This window comes from Telopea speciosissima, chromosome 9, assembly GCF_018873765.1.
Source record: "Telopea speciosissima isolate NSW1024214 ecotype Mountain lineage chromosome 9, Tspe_v1, whole genome shotgun sequence".
Lineage (NCBI taxonomy): Eukaryota > Viridiplantae > Streptophyta > Magnoliopsida > Proteales > Proteaceae > Telopea > Telopea speciosissima.
In genome coordinates this window covers 45,047,631-45,067,848 of record NC_057924.1, presented here as the reverse complement: position 1 = coordinate 45,067,848, position 20,218 = coordinate 45,047,631, and the positions used below count along the sequence as shown (strand labels likewise).

The 20,218-nt window shown below is 39.5% G+C and overlaps 1 protein-coding gene across 1 annotated transcript in view; it reads left to right on the top strand.

The window, feature by feature from the left end:
• Positions 1-20,218, top strand: part of LOC122639997 (cullin-4-like) — a 77,997-nt gene that overhangs the window by 36,774 nt on the left and 21,005 nt on the right. The window contains exons 4-9 of the mRNA XM_043833071.1: positions 2,309-2,489; positions 2,638-2,760; positions 2,877-3,164; positions 18,982-19,107; positions 19,294-19,395; positions 19,496-19,549. Coding sequence (XP_043689006.1) covers positions 2,309-2,489; positions 2,638-2,760; positions 2,877-3,164; positions 18,982-19,107; positions 19,294-19,395; positions 19,496-19,549 — 874 coding nt within the window. The remainder of the gene's footprint in view (positions 1-2,308; positions 2,490-2,637; positions 2,761-2,876; positions 3,165-18,981; positions 19,108-19,293; positions 19,396-19,495; positions 19,550-20,218) is intronic.

Sequence of the window (20,218 nt, the reverse complement as noted above, 5' to 3'; positions counted from 1 at the left end):
AGTGGGGGGGCCTTTGATAAGGCATAAATCACATCACTAATCGAAAGCTGCCACGTGGCCGAGCCGAGGACAGTCCGATAACCGAACCGAGCCGTGCCGTTCGAGTCGGGCCTATCCGACCACCGACAGATCTGGCATTCTATCTCCTACGTGCCGAGCACCCGCAGCACGGGGCGCCACCCAAATCGGCCATCGACTTCGAGCCGACCTCACCGTTGTTAGTTGAGGCTGAGGCCGAGCCCTCCACAAAAGCCATTGTAACGGCTCGTCGGGAATCGCGGAGCCATGTCAGCACAATCTGAGAATCGCGGGATAAAGATTGAGCCACAAACCTATTGCGATACGGAATCACACTTAGATATAGACTCTTACCTTAACGGGAGTCCGACCCCGAAAATAACTCTCCACTCCGCCCAACGGGATAGAGCCTTCCAAGAGAAGAACTCCTACCATACTTGGACTCCTCCAACCGCCTCATCTCCCTCTATAAATACTCAGGTATGGAGCTCAAACGCTCATCTCACTTTTTACTAGCTGTTACGCTGTTGCACTGGAGACCTGACTTGTGCGTCGGAGAGTCCTAGGCCGGAGCCACACCGGCTCTCTTGCGCTCTTTCGGTTTTTTGCAGGCTCATCTGTGGGCGAACCGGGCGACGGAGGTTTTCACACGCAACACATACTACATAGACACCCAACCCAAGTACAGTGAACAATACATAAGTCATAGACACCCTACTACCACAGTCTGCAGCAATCAATCTCTTGATAGTGTATCCTAGTACTATTGAGTGATGATGTGGCAAAATAATCAAGAATCAAGTTTTTTTCCCTTTCTCTGTCGAGTTTTCTTCGAAATTCGAAGTCTGGGTCGAGTTTGTGTCTTTTTATAAGGCACTTTGTACCATTTCGGTGAGACGGTGCAAAAGTACTGAAATCTGGCCAAAATTTCGGTTGAGATTTTCGAATTAATGCATGTTTGAGATTTCACACTATAAATTATCTCTACAAGCTTGAGTTTCTCGAGTTTTTCAAGATCTCGCAGAGATGTCGGCGAGATTTAGAACTATGCTCCAAGCCCTTCCCCCCGCCAAAAAAAATTGTTAGTCACTAAGGGAATACCATATACTCCTAATTAAGCAAAACTCTATAAGACGGAAATCATGTAATGAACTAATTCTTTTTGTATATTGGTCATAATTATCCCAAAGCATATTTTGACTTGTGAGACTTCGTTTCGTTTTGAAAGATGACTGGCTGGCTTTCTGATGAGACCAAAATCAGGCCAGACATGCTAGTGCTGAACCCTGAAACTAAGACCTGGAGAAGTGATGAAAATGGGACTTTACCCCCAAAAAAAAAAACTTGTAAATGTGATTCGAAACCAGCTTTGGAGCTAAGTAGAATCAAAACAAACATATTGGCAACTGCTAGAAGATAATAACATAAATTCTGCTCGAAATCTTAATAACTACCAAAATTAATGGGATCATTGTGGATCTCTTTTTGGTAGGTATATGGGTTGGCTGTTGGGTCCTGTTTGTTTCGGCTTGCACCCGCAGCCCAATGTCTGAAGCATTAGGGAAAGAGAGTCGAAGTACTGAATATGGAAGAAAATCTCATACTGCCCGTAGCTCTTACTCTGCTGCTGATACTTAGAACCTTAGGGCTGATTATAGTCCTTAGGTTGGGGCGTAAGAATGTCGAGATTGTTGAATCTCCAGTTTGCTGACTATAAGATCTATGCTATCAAAACCTCATCTCTGGGTTAACCATCATCATGTTTTTAGCTGTATTATAGCTCTTACTTTGCAATGAGCTACAGTTTAGGAGTTTATCTGTTCATATACTTTAAATCTCTTTGGGGCCATTGCTTGGTGTGATGGGAGAAAGCTTGGGCTGCCAGTCTGAGGTCCGAGTCTGAGGTTGGTCACTTTGTGTAAAAATTCCAAATCACTAGGACCATCTCCAGTCCACCCCTCACGAGACCCTGCATAGCGTACCTGCTTTGGATTCTGTTATTTTTTTTTAAGCAGTGATAAATCTCGTCAAGAAAGCCATGTTGCTTAGGTAACTAGTTTATGTTGGACAAGTTGTTTCTATATTCCATAAAGCTGTAGGATTTGAAAATAAGTCTTTGTGGCTTTGTTGATTGATTGCTTGAACCCGAGTGTTTTGGCAGGTTTTTGTTTCGGCTTCAAAACATGATTGGATGAGCCATGAGCCATAACTTTATTGTTCAACTCCTCTGTTATATTCTAAACATTGGTTGCATCTTCTAATGTGCTGCATTCTTTGTCTGATCTATCAGATTAGGTGAAGCTATTGATAGGACACTGCTTAACCATCTTTTGAAGATGTTTACTGCTCTAGGAATCTACTCAGAAAGCTTTGAAAAGCCATTTCTTGAGTGCACATCTGAATTCTATGCTTCTGAGGGTGTGAAGTACATGCAGCAATCCGATGTTCCAGATTACTTGAAGCATGTGGAGGTGCTTTATTTTGATTCTCCTCTGACTTTAGTATTTAAGTATTTCACATGTCACTATGCAGGCTCTAGTTTTTTCCTTGGACTCCAAGTTGCATTCATGCATTGTATGCTATTAAATTTGGAAGGATTGAGCTTATGCATTCTTGCAGTCAAGATTACATGAAGAACATGAAAGGTGTATACTCTACTTAGACGCAAGTACAAGGAAGCCACTAGTGGCAACTGCAGAGAAGCAACTTCTTGAACGTCACACTTCTGCAATACTTGATAAGGTTTGGATCCTGAATTGACTTCCTGGTCCTTTCTTAAATGATGCCAAGATTTTCTGATTCTTTTGAATGAGATATCACCTTTCTTGGTGGATGAATGCGCTTTACTTTTTGTTCAGGGATTCACAATGCTGATGGATGGAAATCGAATTGAGGACCTTCGGAGGATGTACACTCTGTTTTCAAGGGTCAATGCCCTTGAATCACTGCGGCAAGCCCTTAGTTCTTACATCCGGGGTACTGGGCAGGGGATTATCATGGACGAAGAGAAAGACAAAGATCTGGTGCCCTGTCTCTTAGAGTTTAAGGCTTCTCTTGATACAATCTGGGAAGAAAGCTTCTCAAGGAATGAGTCATTTTCTAACACCATAAAGGATGCATTTGAGCATCTCATTAATCTCCGTCAGGTTGGTATTCATACTCTTTTTTATCAAGTAGTAGCAAAATTAGTAAATGAAAACTCAGAAAGGACATTAAGTGGCAGTTAACTTTTGAGAATGACTCAATTATATTTATAGAAGGACTATGAAAATGACACGATTGGTCAAGATTTGTTCCTAGTCATATAATTATAGATATAGGTTTAGCACAGTGTTACCACACAGTAGACTAGTAAAGAAGTTACCTTGTACTATTTATATATCCAAGAAGTGTTGCAAACAAGATTGGAACTTCAAATAAGGTGTAAACTGCAAAATTTTGCTCTAAAGAACTGGACTGCCCAGGATTCCTATGGGAGCTATTGATTCAGATTAAACTTGATTGGTGCTATATTATTAAATTATTATTCCATGTATGAAGAAATGACATTAATAGAAGAAAGAAAAGATATTGTACCCTAAAAATTTGAAAGCAGAAGCAGATCTATAAGCTATAAGCTACGACAACCTAGAAATGTTCTGCTTTTTGCGGTTTTGATCGGTGCTTTCTTCAGTGTGGTGGCAGTTTTCTCTGAGAGGGGTGACAAGTTCTTATGCAGTGTGATATCCAGGAATATATGGAACTCAACTGCTCACAGGCCCAATCTATAACTATATTCGATGGCTAATAAAGGGGCTTAGATAGAAATAAGATAGTAAACTACTATGTTCAGAAACATATCTGGTTTTGTTACAGATAGTAGGACTGAAGCTAAATTTCAGATCTGAAATTAGAGAGAAATAATACCAGAAACAAGATAGTAAACTACTATTGTTCAGAAACAGACAAGGTTCTAAAACTCGGGTTTTGACCTAATAGAAACCGAGATATGGTCGAAACTGGTCGAAACCTGTGATTTTTTCCCAGCCAACTTGAACTGGTGGTTTTGAGGCCTAGAAATGCTTTTTTTGATCTGATTTTTTGTATACAGCCTAATATTGACATTCTAGACACAATGCATGAACTATTTTCACAAAAAAAAAAAAAAAAACTGAAAATGGCACTAGTGGTTTTTGACCCAAGTTTTACTAGTGTACGCACAGTGTACTGAGAATCATAGTTGTCAAGACAGACACTTATTTATGCCAAATATCATTTAAGTAAATGAATTACTTAAGATATTATTCATAAATATGCAAATACCCCTATTTGAATCCAATAAAATTAGTTAAAAAATCAAATTCCAAAAGGATAAAAAGTCAACCCCCAGTTCAAGAAAAAAAACTGGATTTTCAGCGATAGGTGAAATTTTCAACTTTCTAATGTTGGGGTTTTTCTCAAATCTATAAAATTTATAAATCTTAATATGGTAAAACATTGCTAAAAACCAGAAGTGCAGTAAAATATTCATTTGTTTTTGATGTCTAAAAAATTATTTTCATTCAGAGCCATTTTGATAGCATTCGCACACACTAAATTAACTTTGACCGGAACATAATCCCTTCAATATTAATCAGATTTAAGCATTCTTGGATTTGTTAGAAAGCTAATCATAATAGCTTCGGGGCAGAGGAATAATCACCAGCAGCCTTGGTTCGATGGATGTAGCAGCAACAGTTCTTGGGGTCAACAGAGGATGGATACAAATCTTCTGATTGTACTTTAATTAGTTGTTGCAGTCTCAGGTGGTAGCAGCAGTAGGGATCGACCAGGAGTAGGGAAGAAGAGAGGATATAAGAATGGGTGATGCAGATTTATCACCAAACTGGGCTTCTTTTATTAGGAATAAGTCTAGGGTTCGGTTACATACATGTTGGGCCTTTGATCCCATGGGTTTCTAATGTTATAGACCACTTTTATGGGCCTAAAATATGGGTAAATAGGTTGCATACGGGATTAGCTCCAATACTTAGTTTTATTTCCATACTTAGCTTTTTATTTGGTGTTTTAAATTGAACCGGTTCAACCAATGGTTCAATTTAAGTGATTTTATTAGTTTTTCTTGTAGTTGTTTAGTTGGGCTGGATTAGGACTCTATTTTGAGTCCATTTTAGTTTCCTAGTCAGTTTAAGTTAGCTAATAGGTTAGAGATAGGATTAGGCCTTTCCTTTTTAGTGTCTAAGTCTATTTTTGAGTCTTCTATATAAGTTTGTAAGGGAGGCAAGCATTGAATACGAATTTGATTAATAAAACTGAGCTTTATGCTTGCTGCCTTTGTTGCTACTATTCTCTCCTATGAGATCCAGTCTTGTGTCATATCAAGATCCCCCCTATGAGTCATATCAAGGATTGAAGGACTGGAATCCCCAGTGACTCCTTGCATCTTGTAGATCGGGAGGTCCTCTCTTAGCTCTTCTTTAATCAGCTACTGTTGGAGATCAGTGTTATTCAAGTAAGTAGTTTATTTAATTCTGCAATTACTTTCTTCTTCTAATCCTCCAACCATCGCCTTCACAATCTACCCAGCATTCCCTTCATTAGACCACATCCAAATCCCCCTCCATCCATCAAACCCTAGCCTCCATTAAACCTGCAACTTCCCCCCATTCGATCCATAGCTTGAAATTCAAGCAACCACCTTCCAGCCATCAGATCTGTCCCAAACTTTCAGCAGAAATCTCTCCTTCTCCCTCCTACACTCGATTCAACTTTGAACCCAATCTGACATTCTAAACCCTAATTCCCCTCATCTCCCACAAAACCCAAAAACCCTAAAGACATTCTAAATTCTGTCCAAACCTATTTAACCATCAGAACACCTCTAAATTCTGATCGAACCATTCCCCCACTGCCGGCTACACTCGACCAGAAACCCAGCCTCAAAACCCCACTCCAAACCCTAGTTTACAGCCCAGAACCTAAACTAAAACCCAAACCCTAACCCTAGATTTGCAGAATTTCTAAACCTATCCAAATCCTATCTTCTTTATACCATAATAACCCCCTAAACCTGCATACTAAAACCATATACAATCCTTACCCAAATTCCTAAACCTAACCCTAGTTTTACCCTAAACAGCCCCAAATTTGCCTGATTAGCAAACAGTTTCAAAACTCTTATCTTACCTGGCTCCTATTAGGCCTTGCCTATATAGGACTACATTTATGGGGTAGGGGAATGGGCCTCCCCCCCACAGCTATCTCAGCTGTTGCAGCATAGGGGGATACCATACTCGATAGCAGCAGCAGGGATCGAGCAGGGGTAGGGAAGAAGAGAGGATAGAAGAATGGGGTAGGGGAATGGGCCTCTCACCCACAGCTATCTCAGCTGTTGCAGCTTAGGGGGATACCCATGCTCGATGGCTAACTTGGCCTGCAGTTTCTTTTTCTAATAATTCTGACTTTCGTTAAGATCTGATGCCTTTTAATAGGCAAACTTACAATAGAAACTTCCAAGAATAAAAGCTAATCTAAAATAGAAACTCAGTAAATTAGAAACTACTAAATCCTAAGAAAAAATTAACTAAATCTACTTGGCACAAGTTAGAAATTGATAATTATGGAAACTTCTAAAGTGCATAAAATCCAGCTGACTGGTCAAAGAAGGATCCTAGTAAAATCATGGAGCATCTTCCTCTCAGGCTGTGGAGCATCTTTGACTGGTCAATGGGGATCTTTAACCAAATCGTGGGGCATCTCAGACCCCTTCTTTGCTGGCTCGAGTTGGCCCTGCTGGGCTGGCTCGAGCTGGTCCATTGGCCCAATGAGGGGTCTGGTCCTTTGTCTCTTATTCTGGCCAGAATCTACATCAGTAGGTCATCCCACCCCCTGCCGAAACCGAAATGTTTCGGCAAAATTTGGGAAATGTGGGTGGAATCTGGTGGATTTTGTTGAAGTTGACAGAAACGCCTGAAATGTGCGTTAAATGGTGGATATTTTGCATTAAACTTCAGGTATTGCCATTTGAGCTGAGATGGACAGAAATGTGCCTTAATGGTGCAATAAAAAAAAGGGGGGGGGATTTGTTAGATTTCATTGTAATTAATAGAAATGCCCGAAATGTGCCTTAAATGGAGTTTTTGCATTAAACTTCAGGTAGTGCCTATGTAAGCATAAATACACATAATCATTAGATGCCAAAAAAAACACCCACCCAAAGTGGTTTGGCTTTGGACCCAATGTTGCTAGTGTATTGCGTAGCCTATTATATCCTTTCACTTATATAACTTATTTTACACACAATTTAGGCCTAGAGCACACAACATTCAATCAAGACAATAGAAATGAAGAGTCATAAAATTGGCAAGCATATATCAAAGCGTGAAACATATAACGTTACAGCATACATAAATTGCTTCCATGGAATGAATGCTCGTACTATATGACAAATGCCAGTTATGTCATCCTTTGCCTCAAGAACCTCTCTCAGTCTATCACAACAGCCCTATAGATGGAATCAACATGTGTGGTAACACAACCTAGGGTATCTGTTAGCAGAAACGTGAGTTAGAAAGAGAGAATGAGAGAATCGAATGGCTTGATTTCATTGATAGGTAAGCCCCTCTATTTATAATAGAGGAAAATATTACAAAGGGACATAAATAGACAAAAATACCCCTAACTAGCTGACTCAATAAGAGCAGCAATCTAGTCCTAATAACTTCACAACTAAGCAAGCCCAAAAGGACCAGAATACCCCCACGGTATTATGGATTACATATTCCAACACTCCCCCTCAAGCTGGATTATACATATAAGTAAAGGAGGATCCAGCTTGAACTAATAAGAAAAAAAAACTCCATAAAAATGCTAACACTCCCCCTCAAGTTGGCGCATACAAGGAACTAATGCCCAACTTGAACAAAACGTGAAGAAACAAAGTTGTAGCAGAGTCTAGCTTGACAGATGAATGCAGCTCCCAAATAAACCTTCAAGAACTTGAAAAATAGATCTTTGATACCTGGGCAGACTTGATCAGCAAACCGGGACTGAAATGTCTTCCAAAAAAGGTAGCTTTCACCAATCTTTTATAGCTGTCCAGTGATGAATCTCTGACTGATAATCTTGAAGATAAGCAACTAGGGCAGCAAGTAGCGGAAACAAATGAATCAGGCAGTGGAAATGATCAACCCAACTGTAGATCCTCATATAGGCACTGTAAAGGCATTGTAAATCCTCAAATAGGTAGGCAATAACCAAACATCTTCAATACTCTTCATCTCCCCTTATGACCATAGTACTTACATTCAAGGAGCATATCGGTATCTCGCCTACCGAGATATCCAAATATCCGAGATATCGCGAATATGACCGAAATATTGCATTTTTTCTCGCAATATTTCGGGGTCCATCTCGGGGCTATTTGGCCATATCTAGGCACGAAACTTCATGGACAGCCTTATTTAAGCTTAATAAACACATTTAAATCATAAAATTGTAAAAATGTGAATTCAATTGGTGTTTTGGGCTTGCACCCTTAATTGACATACGGTCGCCGACCTCTAATGTATAAATAGTTAAATACACATAGATTAGGCGCTTAATATTTAATAATAGTATTTAACTTCATCACATATCAAGTTAAAGCCAATACACATTGATGAGTACCATGATTCTCATAAACTCCATAATATTCAATAACTCGCTTAAAGCCTTAAAGGCAATACACTAAGTGTCAAAGTTAGTAAGTCACAAGACTCGCAACTCATGTCACAACTCACAAGTTCATGATCAATGAAATCACAACTTAAGTTACAAATTACAAGTGCTAAACCGCTAATAGTAGTTGCTTGTGCCTCCTGGATCAATCCCACTCATGCCTCGTTGGAGTCGACGCCCATTGCTCTCTGTTTGAAGGACATATGTGGAAAAAGGCTTGGATGATGAGCTTAGATGACCCTCCGATGAGTTTACCGCGAAAATCCGACAACAATGTGCTTGAACAATGGCTAGAGTGTTGGATAAGAGCTTGGAAGAGTGGAAGAATAGGCAAAAGACTGAAATTCCTTAGCAAATGCAGCTCTCGGTCGAAATATGGACCGAAATCTGCGAAATATTGTATTAAAGCCCCCTTCACGTGACACTTTAAGCCAAAATACCATATTTCGTCGATATCTCGTGAGATATCGAGATATCGCCGATATCTCACGAGATATCGACGAAATATGATATTTTTCATTTCGACCTGATTTCGCATCTCGGTAAGCTCGAGATATACGAAATTAAGCGATATTTCGGCGAAATATCGCGAGATTTTGAACCATGCTTACGACAAACTCAACCCAATAATGAAGGATACCCAATAGTAATGGTGGAGAAGACTGATCTTCTATATTTTGCATCAATGTTCCTGCAAGTTCTGCTTTCTGCAATGCCTGCAGGTGTATTGTACATAATCCCCCCCACACTTGTAGTAGTACACGTGGACAGATAACAAAGATGATGTAAGAAATAGTGCAAAAGTATAGTATTCCAGAATTTTCCAAAAGGTGCTAAGGGTAATGGAAGAGGAAGAAATGGCAATTTAAAGAATACCATAAACTTCCAAACTGGTTATGGGTATATGCCAAAGGTATGGTATGGGAGGTGGTGAAGTGAAAAAAAAGCAGTGGGATAATGAATCACGGAGAAAAACAATGCACCATATAAATTGTCAGCCATCTTCAAACGATCAAACAAATTCCTTAGATGGAAACTCCTGCAGGGGAGAGACACCAAACTCCAATATTCAAATCTGATAAGTAAACAGATCTGATTTGAAGTAAGGAAAGACTCCAATCTTCAGGGCTTGATCAATCTTCAAACACAGAAGAACCAGTGTGTAAAACTCGAATTTGTAAACTCCCACATGCTAAATAGAGCTGACGAAGATATCTGGGCAGAATTGATGTAATAAACTTCAAAAAAACTTGGATCAGATCTGAATTAGTGAACAATGCTAGGATCAAGCTCTCAAAGTAAGTTGGATTTGAATCAGTAGAGAAAACTTCACACAACTAAATAGGTTCGTAGTTGCAACCAATAACTATGGAATGCACTATTGTAATCCCAAATAAACTGATCTCCAGGGTAGTAGATTCGAGTCTTACACAATGAAAGAAATTCGATCTCCAATAGTAGGATACTCAGTCTCAAGAACAGGGCAGCAGTAGTCCTCATAAAGGCAGCAGTAACATGTCAACCAGTCATGTTTACAGAAGCCAGTCAATAGAACCAGAAAGGTATGTAGTAAAGCTCAATAGAACCAGCAAGTATAAGATAAATAACTCAACAGATCCATAGGTAGTTGAAGCAGCCAGCCACATAGGAACCAGTAAAAGAATAGGTTGATAGTTGGAGAAATTGAGCCATAAGAGTGAAACCTGAATTTTTTCAAAAAAACTCCAAGAATGATGCTGAAATTTGGGTTGAATACTCCTCTGGTATGTATAAGACTCCCCTAAAAAAATTAGCTTGATAAGACAGCCCAAACCCTAAAATTGATTTTAGTCATGGTTTTGGAAAACCCTGAAATTGAGATTGATATAGGGAAAGGGGGCTGTAATTGCTGATGTAGACTTGCAATAGATGCTGATTAGTACTACCACCGCCAATGCGAACAACCAATGTCCAGTTGGAATGAGACTTGATCTTCAAAAGGGAGAGACACCAAAAAGTTGCAGAAAATTAGGGCAGCAGCTATTGCAGTAAATAGACCTTCATGCCATGAACTTTTAATGTTAGAACCACCTCCAAAGCACTACCGCAGTAGCAAACATCCCTATCCCCAAAAATTGATTTGCATTAGGGTTTTGGAAAACCCTGAAAAGTAGAGATTGATTGGGGTAGGGGTCTTCAAAAAAGCTTGGAAAGGTGCAATATTGAGGTCGATTGGTCCTTGTAATGGAAGTAATCGACCCTCCAAAAAGCAGCAAAAACTAAAACCTGTAACCCTAAATTCGATTGGAGTCAGGGTTTTTAGCAGGTAACCAAATTAGAAGGTTAAGGAAGCCTTGCTATAGAAACTAATCCAGCCAGCAGAAAGGGTCCAAACTCGGGTTGAGTAGGGCTTTTATAGGGAGTAACCCTTGCAAGAAATCCCAACCTGATCGGATGGTGTGATTGTGAGAACCAGGGGTTGATCCAAAAATAGAAGGTTAATGGTTTGGCCAGATCTAGCCATTGGAAAGGAGTGAAAGTGGGGTTGATGGATGCTGGTTAAGGTTGTAGATGAAGCTCCAACAATGAACAATCAGCCTTCAATAATGGTAGAGATCTGATCTTCAAAAAAATCTGGAAAACTCCAATATCATAGAGATGGTTCCAGCAACCATCGATCTGAAAAAAAGGTAATGAGAATAGGTAGGATGGAGGGGGAGGGCAGCAACTAAATCATTGGTTTAGGTTCCTCATTAGTGCTGCCCTCTTACAAGGATGAGAGACAAAAAACAGAAGAAGGAGAAGCCGAGAAAGAGAGAAAGGAGGGAGAAGTCGATTGAAGAGGAAAATGGTTTTTTTTCTTTCTTTCCTTCTAACCTAGATCAGAATTGGCTCTGATACCATGTTAGCAGAACCGTGAGTTAGAAAGAGAGAATGAGAGAATAGACTGGCTTGATTTCATTGATAGGTAAGCCCCTCTATTTATACTAGAGGGAAATATTACAAAGGGACATAAATAGATAACAATACCCCTAACTAGCTGACTCAATAAGAGCAGCAATCTAATCCTAATAACTTAACAAGTAAGCAAGCCCAAAAGGACCAGAATACCCCACGGTATTCTGGATTACATATTCCAACACTATCAATCACTGGATGCAAAGACGATAGTACATATGTGGATCCACCATAACTGCTAGGCGAAGTAGGCATATTTTGTTGGGGGCAGGGATGAGAAGAGGCTCTCCACAAAAGATGACACACTTTGTTACTAGATCTTAGACTCAGTGGGGAATGAAGACTTACCACTCTAATGGCCATATTCACCATATCCACCACACTTGGAACCAGAGCTACCCTAGGCAAAGGAACGTGCACGCCATTGCCCATAACCACCATATCCTCCACTATCCTCCTCAATACATGGGCCTCCAAGAGTGCCAGATGACTCTAGGTCCATTCTATCTTCCTCCAATCTGAACCTACGGTGTGGACCTCTCATATAGCCTCTACTAGGGGCCCGTTCACTATGGCTGACATCTTGTGTGGCGTGGATAAACTGACTCTCCCTCTATGAATTGGAGGTGCTAATTGGTCCAGTCTGGTCTGGTCTGGTCATGCTGTTCCTCTCCTCCTTCCTCTTAGATATCATTAACATTTACAACGATATGTTGATCACTCCATAGTCATTATGAGTTATGACCACCATCATCATTTGATGTAGACAGTGTGCGAGTGGTGGTGGATGTAGACCAATGGACGTTTTCCTCATCTTCTCCCAATCTGACATCAATGTGTTGACATCAACACCCATCTTCTTAGCAATTTTGGAGTTTGGTCTACTCCCAGGCTCGTCTAATGCAGGGGCACCTTGCTCCACCCACTCGTACATGATACCTTCCTCTTCTTCATCCTCATCCTTTGGGAAACTGTTGATGAGATCAATTGGGTTGGTATTAGTCTCCATGCCCATCTGTCTCTGCTGCATCTTCAGTCTCATATTGTAGTGCACATAGACCAACTTTGTAGCCGTTCATGACTTAATCAGTTTTGCCTTATGGTGTGTATAAGCGAAATGTACTCCAATTTGCTAACATCAAGAGGCAGAACATGTTTGTGAGAGCGCCTTAAATGCTACATTCCTCAAGTTAGGTGCGTCTTTCCCATATAGAACCTACCATTCACCTGCATTAGAATATTATATGATTCTTATAAAGTGCTAGTACATTTTTATACTTCTATTCAAATTTAGTACCAAGGTGATGGGCCTATCAGGATCAGTAGTCTCTCAATCGTACCTTGCAGCTGCATGGCAAATGTTCATGTGGCATCTCTGAAGCTTTTTCTCTATACCCATTTTAGTATTGCTTACGTTAGCATCAATACCAATTTATAATTATATTACTTTCCTAGTACTTAATAAAGTACAAAGTCTCACCACATTGTTGCACCGGGCTTGCACATATGGGACTGGCTCCTATCTTTGCCACCACCTCTTCCATTGCATCTATGCGTCTTGCTTCATCCCAAGATTGTGCTTGTATTGGTACTTGGAATTGAGTTAATAGGCTGGAAATTATAGAACCAAGTTGTCAATATTTATTGAGATTCTAAATATAAAGTACTTTGGTTGTAGATAGATAAATAAAAAACTCACAAGCCTTGTGCAGTGGATGAAGTAGTTGCCTCTCCTACCTCTCGTTGATGATGTTCGAGTACTGTTGCTAGCACGTGCTCCTTTATCAACTCTACAACAGCATATAGGTGTGGCAAGGTGGGTTTCTTCACTGAATCAACAAGCGTCAACACCTTCACCACGACTCCAGTAGCATAACCACCTTCAGATCATGCTAGAATAGCTCATTGGATATAGTGGATTGGGCCGCTCTACCTTGCGGAGAACCCGTCTCCTTCCAACTAAACCACTCGTTTGATGCAAACATTGTCCTTATCCCAACCATCTTTGTTTCAAAGCACTTTAAGGCAACGTAGTTGGTGGCAAATCGAGTCAAGCCGGGTCAGACCAAATCCCCACCACACTTGATCCTCAATTACTGGAGAGAGATCCATGATTGTACACAAATGTGATCACTTGTCTTACCCTCACAACCACATTCTGTACCATGAACATCTTCCCCATGTCCTTAAGCATGAGGTTGATGTAGTGGGCAGTGGGCTGCACATGGTGTCCACTACAAGTGGTACCCGCTATTGTTCATGCTCTCTCCCACCTTGAAGTTGTTGGCATTATCTGTCATTACTTACACAACATTTTCTCCCTCACATCTTCTACCACATGCTTCGGTAACTTGTAGACGTACTTGGCATCCTTTTAGTTCCTAGATGTATCCACGCACTTCATAAATACTGTCCTATCATTACAATGCATCATGAAATTGAGATGAACTGTCTAGTGGATCCAGTCCAACCCATCACACATTATAGTGACACCGTAGTCTGCCCACAACAGCTTCAAGTTGTCGATATAATCCGCGGGCTTGTCTCTCTGCTTGTTCAAGTATACATTTGTGAGCTCATAAGTGGTGGGCCCCTTCACTCTTGGGCCAGCTCTTCTTACGGTATCAAGCATATTCTAGTAGTATGGGCCCTCAGTTGCATTGGCTGGTATACTATGGTAGAATAACCACTTGGACAGGACGTCACCAATTTTGTTATCCAGTCAGACCACGCTTCAATGTCTTCTGTTTGGCATCCTGCTGTCTGAAGATGTCAGGGTCCACATCAATGATTTCAGTGATATCTTCGTTTAGTTGGGATCCTTGCACACTGTGACTGTCGGTAGGGAAAGGTCATTTGCTTCCTCCTCTTCTTCCAGTTCTGCTGTGAGGTTGAGCCACTACCACCAGCCGCTTGTTGAGATGGCCAAGAGGAACTTGCTCCTCCCCTCAGCTCTCTGGCTCTTTCTTGTTATTGCTAGTGTGTATCTGCTCTCTCCCATGGCACATTGTGCTTCCCACCCCTCTGCTTCTGTCTGCAAATCATCAGGAATATCTTCATTCTTCATCATCATCATATGGCTCCCGCACAGGATGGTGTTTCACTGTTTCTCCAGTACTGCCTAATTGAACTCATCCCTCATCTTTTTCTTATCCACCCTCCTCTGGATATTACCCTTGCAAGTGGGAAGCTTGAACTTCTGCACCTCACTAGGGCAGTATGGGCATCATATCCTTGAAGACTTGCCCCCCCATACCACTCATCTTCTTCCCCCAATATTTATATTGTGTTTGCTGTTTATCCCAACTCATTACTCGCAGGTTTCCCATGTTTCCATGTTATATTTTTATCATCCTCTGCTATTATGCAATTGTCCTACACTACTGAATAATACACAACAGATACCCAACCACTACTTACATCCAAGGTTCAAGATTGCATCAATCAACACTTGTAAAACTAGGAAGCCCCATTTCTGAGTTTTCCTCTAAGTCCCATAAATTTTTTTTAAAATTATTAAGAATATAAATTACCTAATTAACACGAATTATATATGGGACAACACATTAATCGTCCCATCAGTTGAAATATAACAACAATATTTGCATAACCTTTTGTGATTTATTGAATTTTAATCCCCAAACAGGAGTTATCCCTATTATTCTGTAATTTCTGTAATGTTTAAATTATGTTTTGAAATTAGAAAATAAAAAAGTAGTTTTCGGACAGATAATATAAGACACCTACATGAACTTGTAGATTGGCCTATGGTGTCGAACATATAAAAAGTTGAGCCCCAATCCTGACCAAGCTATTTTGACCCTATTTTTTTGAATTTTTTTTCAAGAAAATTCCCCATTCCAGCAAAACAGTAAATCATCAAGAGCATATGATTTCATGTACATAGGATGTTAGTATCAATGATTATGTAGGGTTAATAATTCAATTCAAACAATAAAACACAACAAATTGGAAGGAAATTGGGAATTTACCTTTAAGCTTGCAATTTGGGGAAAATTGGGCAAATGATGCTTCAAGAACACATCCAGACTTCCGATTTGGTGCTCCACAATCGCATGCAATGTCTTGATTCACTGGATTCCAGCGGCGGATTGAAGGATTTTGGGCAAACTAGGGGTTTGAGTCAATTTCGCAGAATTTCATAAGGAACGAAAGCTTCAAAATGAGCTCGACATACCTCATTTGTATTGTTTCGGCTGAAATGATTGAAACAATACAGAATTTCATTAATTTCGCCGAAACATGCATTTCGGCAAAATATTGTGTACATCCTATTTGTCCTTCTATTCTGTCTCAAAGCCTGCTGAAATTGAAATATTTCACTAGATTTCGACAGTTTTGGTCAAAATTTGTACCATGGTTTTGAGGAACAGAGATGAGTTATGATAGAGTTTCAAAGAAAAATACCCTTACAATCTGAAAAAAACCCAATCTATATTGTTGTGAGGACAAACTATGTGCAAAATTGAATCCCCTAAATGAACAAGAATTCCAGTAGAATAACTCATTACTCAATGAAAACTGCATTTTAAAGGATCAAAAAGGGAGAACTAGCCAAAGCCGGATTAACCCATGGCTTATGTACCAAAACAACTAAACCGAAGACAAGTCCAAATAGAGAAATTCCATTCTCGATAACCTATGCTCATGTTTGTGCCTCCCAGCGCACTTAAGGTATGTGGAGGGATTTCAGAGTGGTAGATAAGAGTGGAAAAAAAGGAATGATTAGAAGGGATTGCAGGCTGTGCAGTAGACTCAATAACCAATACCCACATCTGATGTTCCAAAGTGGAGATATAAGGCTTCAACATAATTGGGTTTGAAAACTCATCTTTGGCAACTCTTGGGCAACTTCAGTTCAACCATTAAAAATACACGGTAAAAGTCCTAACATGGTGGGCTATACAATGAGTTGATGGAGAATGGACCCGCAAGTTGATGCATTGGAACCCTGCCTGGGGGGGAAGGGGTTGCTTCTTGTCCAAACCAAGGTTCAAGATCTCGGGTTTCGACCAGCCAGAAACTGAGATATGGTTGAAACTGGTTGAAACCAGTGATTTTTTCCCAGCCAGATCGAGTTGGTGGTTTCGAGGCCCAGAAATGCTTTTTTTTTATCTGATTTTTTGTATACAGCCTATTTTTGACATTCTAAACACAATGCATGAACTATTTTCACACCAAAAAAAAAAAAAAAAACACTCAAAATGGTACTTGTGGTTTTTGACCCAAGTTTACTAGTGTACGCACAGTGTATTGAGACTCTGAGAGTCATAGTTGTTAGGCCAAACACTTATTTATGCCAAATATCATCATTTACTTAAGATATTATTCATTAATAAGCAAATGCCCCCTATTTGAATCCAATAAAAATAGTTAAAAAATAAAATTCCCAAAGGATAAAAAGTTAACCCCCCAGTTCAAAAACAAAAACTGGATTTTCGGCGGTAGGTGAAATTTTCTACTTTCTAATGCTGGCGTTTTTCTCAAATCTTAAAAATTCCATAAATCTTAATATGGTAAAACATTACTAAAAACCAAAAGTGCGGTAAAATATTCATTTGTTTGATGCATAAAAAATTATTTTCATTCAAAGCCATTTTGACAGCAATCGCGCACACCAAACTAACTTTGACTGGAACATAACTCCTTCAATATAAATCAGATTTAAGCAATCTTGGATTTATTAGAAAACTTTGTTTATTGGATTCAAATAGAGGGGGGGGGTATTTGCTTATTTATGAATAATATCTTAAGTAAATGAAATGCAAATACAAAAACATTTACTTAAATGATATTAGGCACATAGTTGTCAAGGCGGTGACGCCTAGGGTCCAAGCGCCTTGACCGACTTGGGCGCCTTGGTCGCCTAGGTGGGTGCCTTGGATGCCTTGTGCGCCTAGTTGGTGTCGCCTTGATTTTGGGCGCTCTCCAACGCCTTGGACCGTCTAGACGCCGTGACAATTATGATTAGGCATAAATAAGTGTCTGTTTTGGTTTTTGACCTGGTTACTAGCATACATAAATATCTGTATTGGTTTTGAGCCAAGTTTCCCCAAGTTTCGATGGGCATAAGTGTCGAAACTTGCAAAATTACCAACATCTCGGTCGAAACCAGTCAAAACCATGCATTTTTTAAAATACCTGGCCAAGTCGTCTCGAAAACCTGCAAAACTGAGATATCTCGGTGGTTTCGACCGAGTTCTCTTTTCATGGTCCAAACAGACTCTTTAAACATAGGATTGCGGCTCCAAAAGGTGGACCCGAAAGGCATGTATGCCATAGATTGAGATCCTTCTATTCCCTGTATATTTATAATATGTTAGTTCATATCCAGATAATGCGGAAACTAATGGCCCAGAAAAAAGGCATGCTTGTGATAAATTTCTTGTCCATCCACTGCTTAAATTATAAGTGTATTGTTCCTTCTGCACAGTAGGTTTTCGATCGAGAATAAATGAAAGCAATCAAAGGATGTTAGACACCCAGATATCTGCAACCATTGTTAAACCTGTCTCCAGTCCTTATCTCTTGCAACAAAACCAATTGCTTTTGTGCTCCTTGATAAGAATTTGAAATGATATTGGCCAGTTTAGGTGCTGGGACCATGAATTTTCCATGTAAAGATCATTTGGGATCAATTGATGACCCAAGGGCCTTTCCTTCTCCATTCATTTTGTATGTCAGTTCACCCTTTGATCTGATGTGACACCTGGAGATATATTTCAATTATAATTACTTGTTTCATCACTGAAATTGTAGAGGGACTGTAGCTTGGTATGATGGTAAAGAGAATTTGGGCTGCCATCATAAAGTCCCGAGTTCAAGTCTTGAAGCAGCCACATGCAAAAGATGCCAAAGTTTAGGACTGCTCTAATGCACCCCTCCTGGGACACTGCAAAAGGACTTGCACTGGGTTATGATGGCCGAAAGTCATTTGAATTGTTGCTTTCAGGGATACTACATTGAACAGGATGAAGTTTAGTGTACAATTCTGAGGGATGATTGTTAATAATTGCTCTTTGTACTTGCTTAAGATAATTCAAATGCCATGTGATTTCTGAGTGCCTGTTTTTGTTTGGAATATTTTAGTAGTATAGCGATCTTCATGATATAAAATGTTGTTTAAACAGATTTTTGATATTTGGTTTGGTCTTGGCTTTTGGAGGGCCTAGGAATATTTCTGAACGTGAGGCTTCTACTGCAATTAATTATTTCTTGCTTACTTATTTGCTCCAATGTATTAATTTTTATTTGTAGTTCTCAAGTTTTAATCAACATTGAATTAAATATCGTTGTGTTCCTTTGTAGAACCGTCCTGCGGAGCTTATTGCTAAGTTTCTGGATGAAAAGCTTCGTGCTGGTAACAAGGGTACATCTGAAGAGGAGCTTGAGAATACACTTGATAAAGTCCTGGTTTTATTCAGATTTATACAAGTAAGTCACACTAAATGAAACCAGGAAGCTTTTGCATTCGGTGGATTTTTTTGTGTTCTTTTATCTTCTGATGATGTTCTACTTCAGTGCTACTCCTTTTCTACTTTTTTGCATCAGTGCATCTTGTCAAAATACTATCTACTTTTGGCTACTGATTGGCTTGTCTGACATTTGACTTGTATTAAGGGTAAAGATGTTTTTGAAGCATTCTATAAGAAGGATCTTGCCAAAAGGTTGCTTTTAGGAAAGAGTGCCTCAATTGATGCAGAGAAGTCAATGATTTCTAAGGTATAGACAGAATGCTTATTATTGATTATATTTTCTTAGAGATTTTGTAGGATATATTAATTTGATGATCTTATGAGGAAGTTCTTATTTATTATTTCAGCTGAAGACTGAATGTGGCAGCCAGTTTACCAATAAACTTGAAGGAATGTTTAAGGTATGCAATTATGTTGTTTCTGATTTCTTCGTTGTTGCAGAATACGGGGGTCTTGTTATAAAGTTGGTGATATTTGTTTTATTTTGTGAACATATTTAGTAGAGAAGACTAACTTGTATGTGAAGCTTTTAGTATTCAAATAAATTGTAGATCAGTGAATGCTTTATGAAGAAGAAAAGAATCTTGCTTTTCTTCTGCTGTTGAGAACCTCATATATTGAGATACACCATTAACCCTGTTTACCGATTAATTTAGTATGCACAGATTAATTCAGTATTTCTGAAGTTTATGTTAACTGAAGCTCATGTTGTATGTCCATTACTGTGATCAGGATCTTATGAAGCTAACTTCTTCTGTTTGATGGGGCACATTTGGCTCATTTTTTCCACTGTGTGATGTTCATATTTGTCACGGCAACTAGGTGAGGTGACAAAGCCCCCATCTAGGCGCCATAGGCACACGATATATGATTATATGTAATAAAACAATGATATTTTTATATAGTTATGCTTAATGCAACATAGAAGTCATGTCAATGCAATTTGATAGAGAGAGATGCAGCTTGTATACAACAACAACAACAACAACAACAGTCTCAGCCTTATCCCAACTTCATTCCCAACTTAATGGGGTCGGCTACATGGATCCAAACATGACAAAGGAAAACTG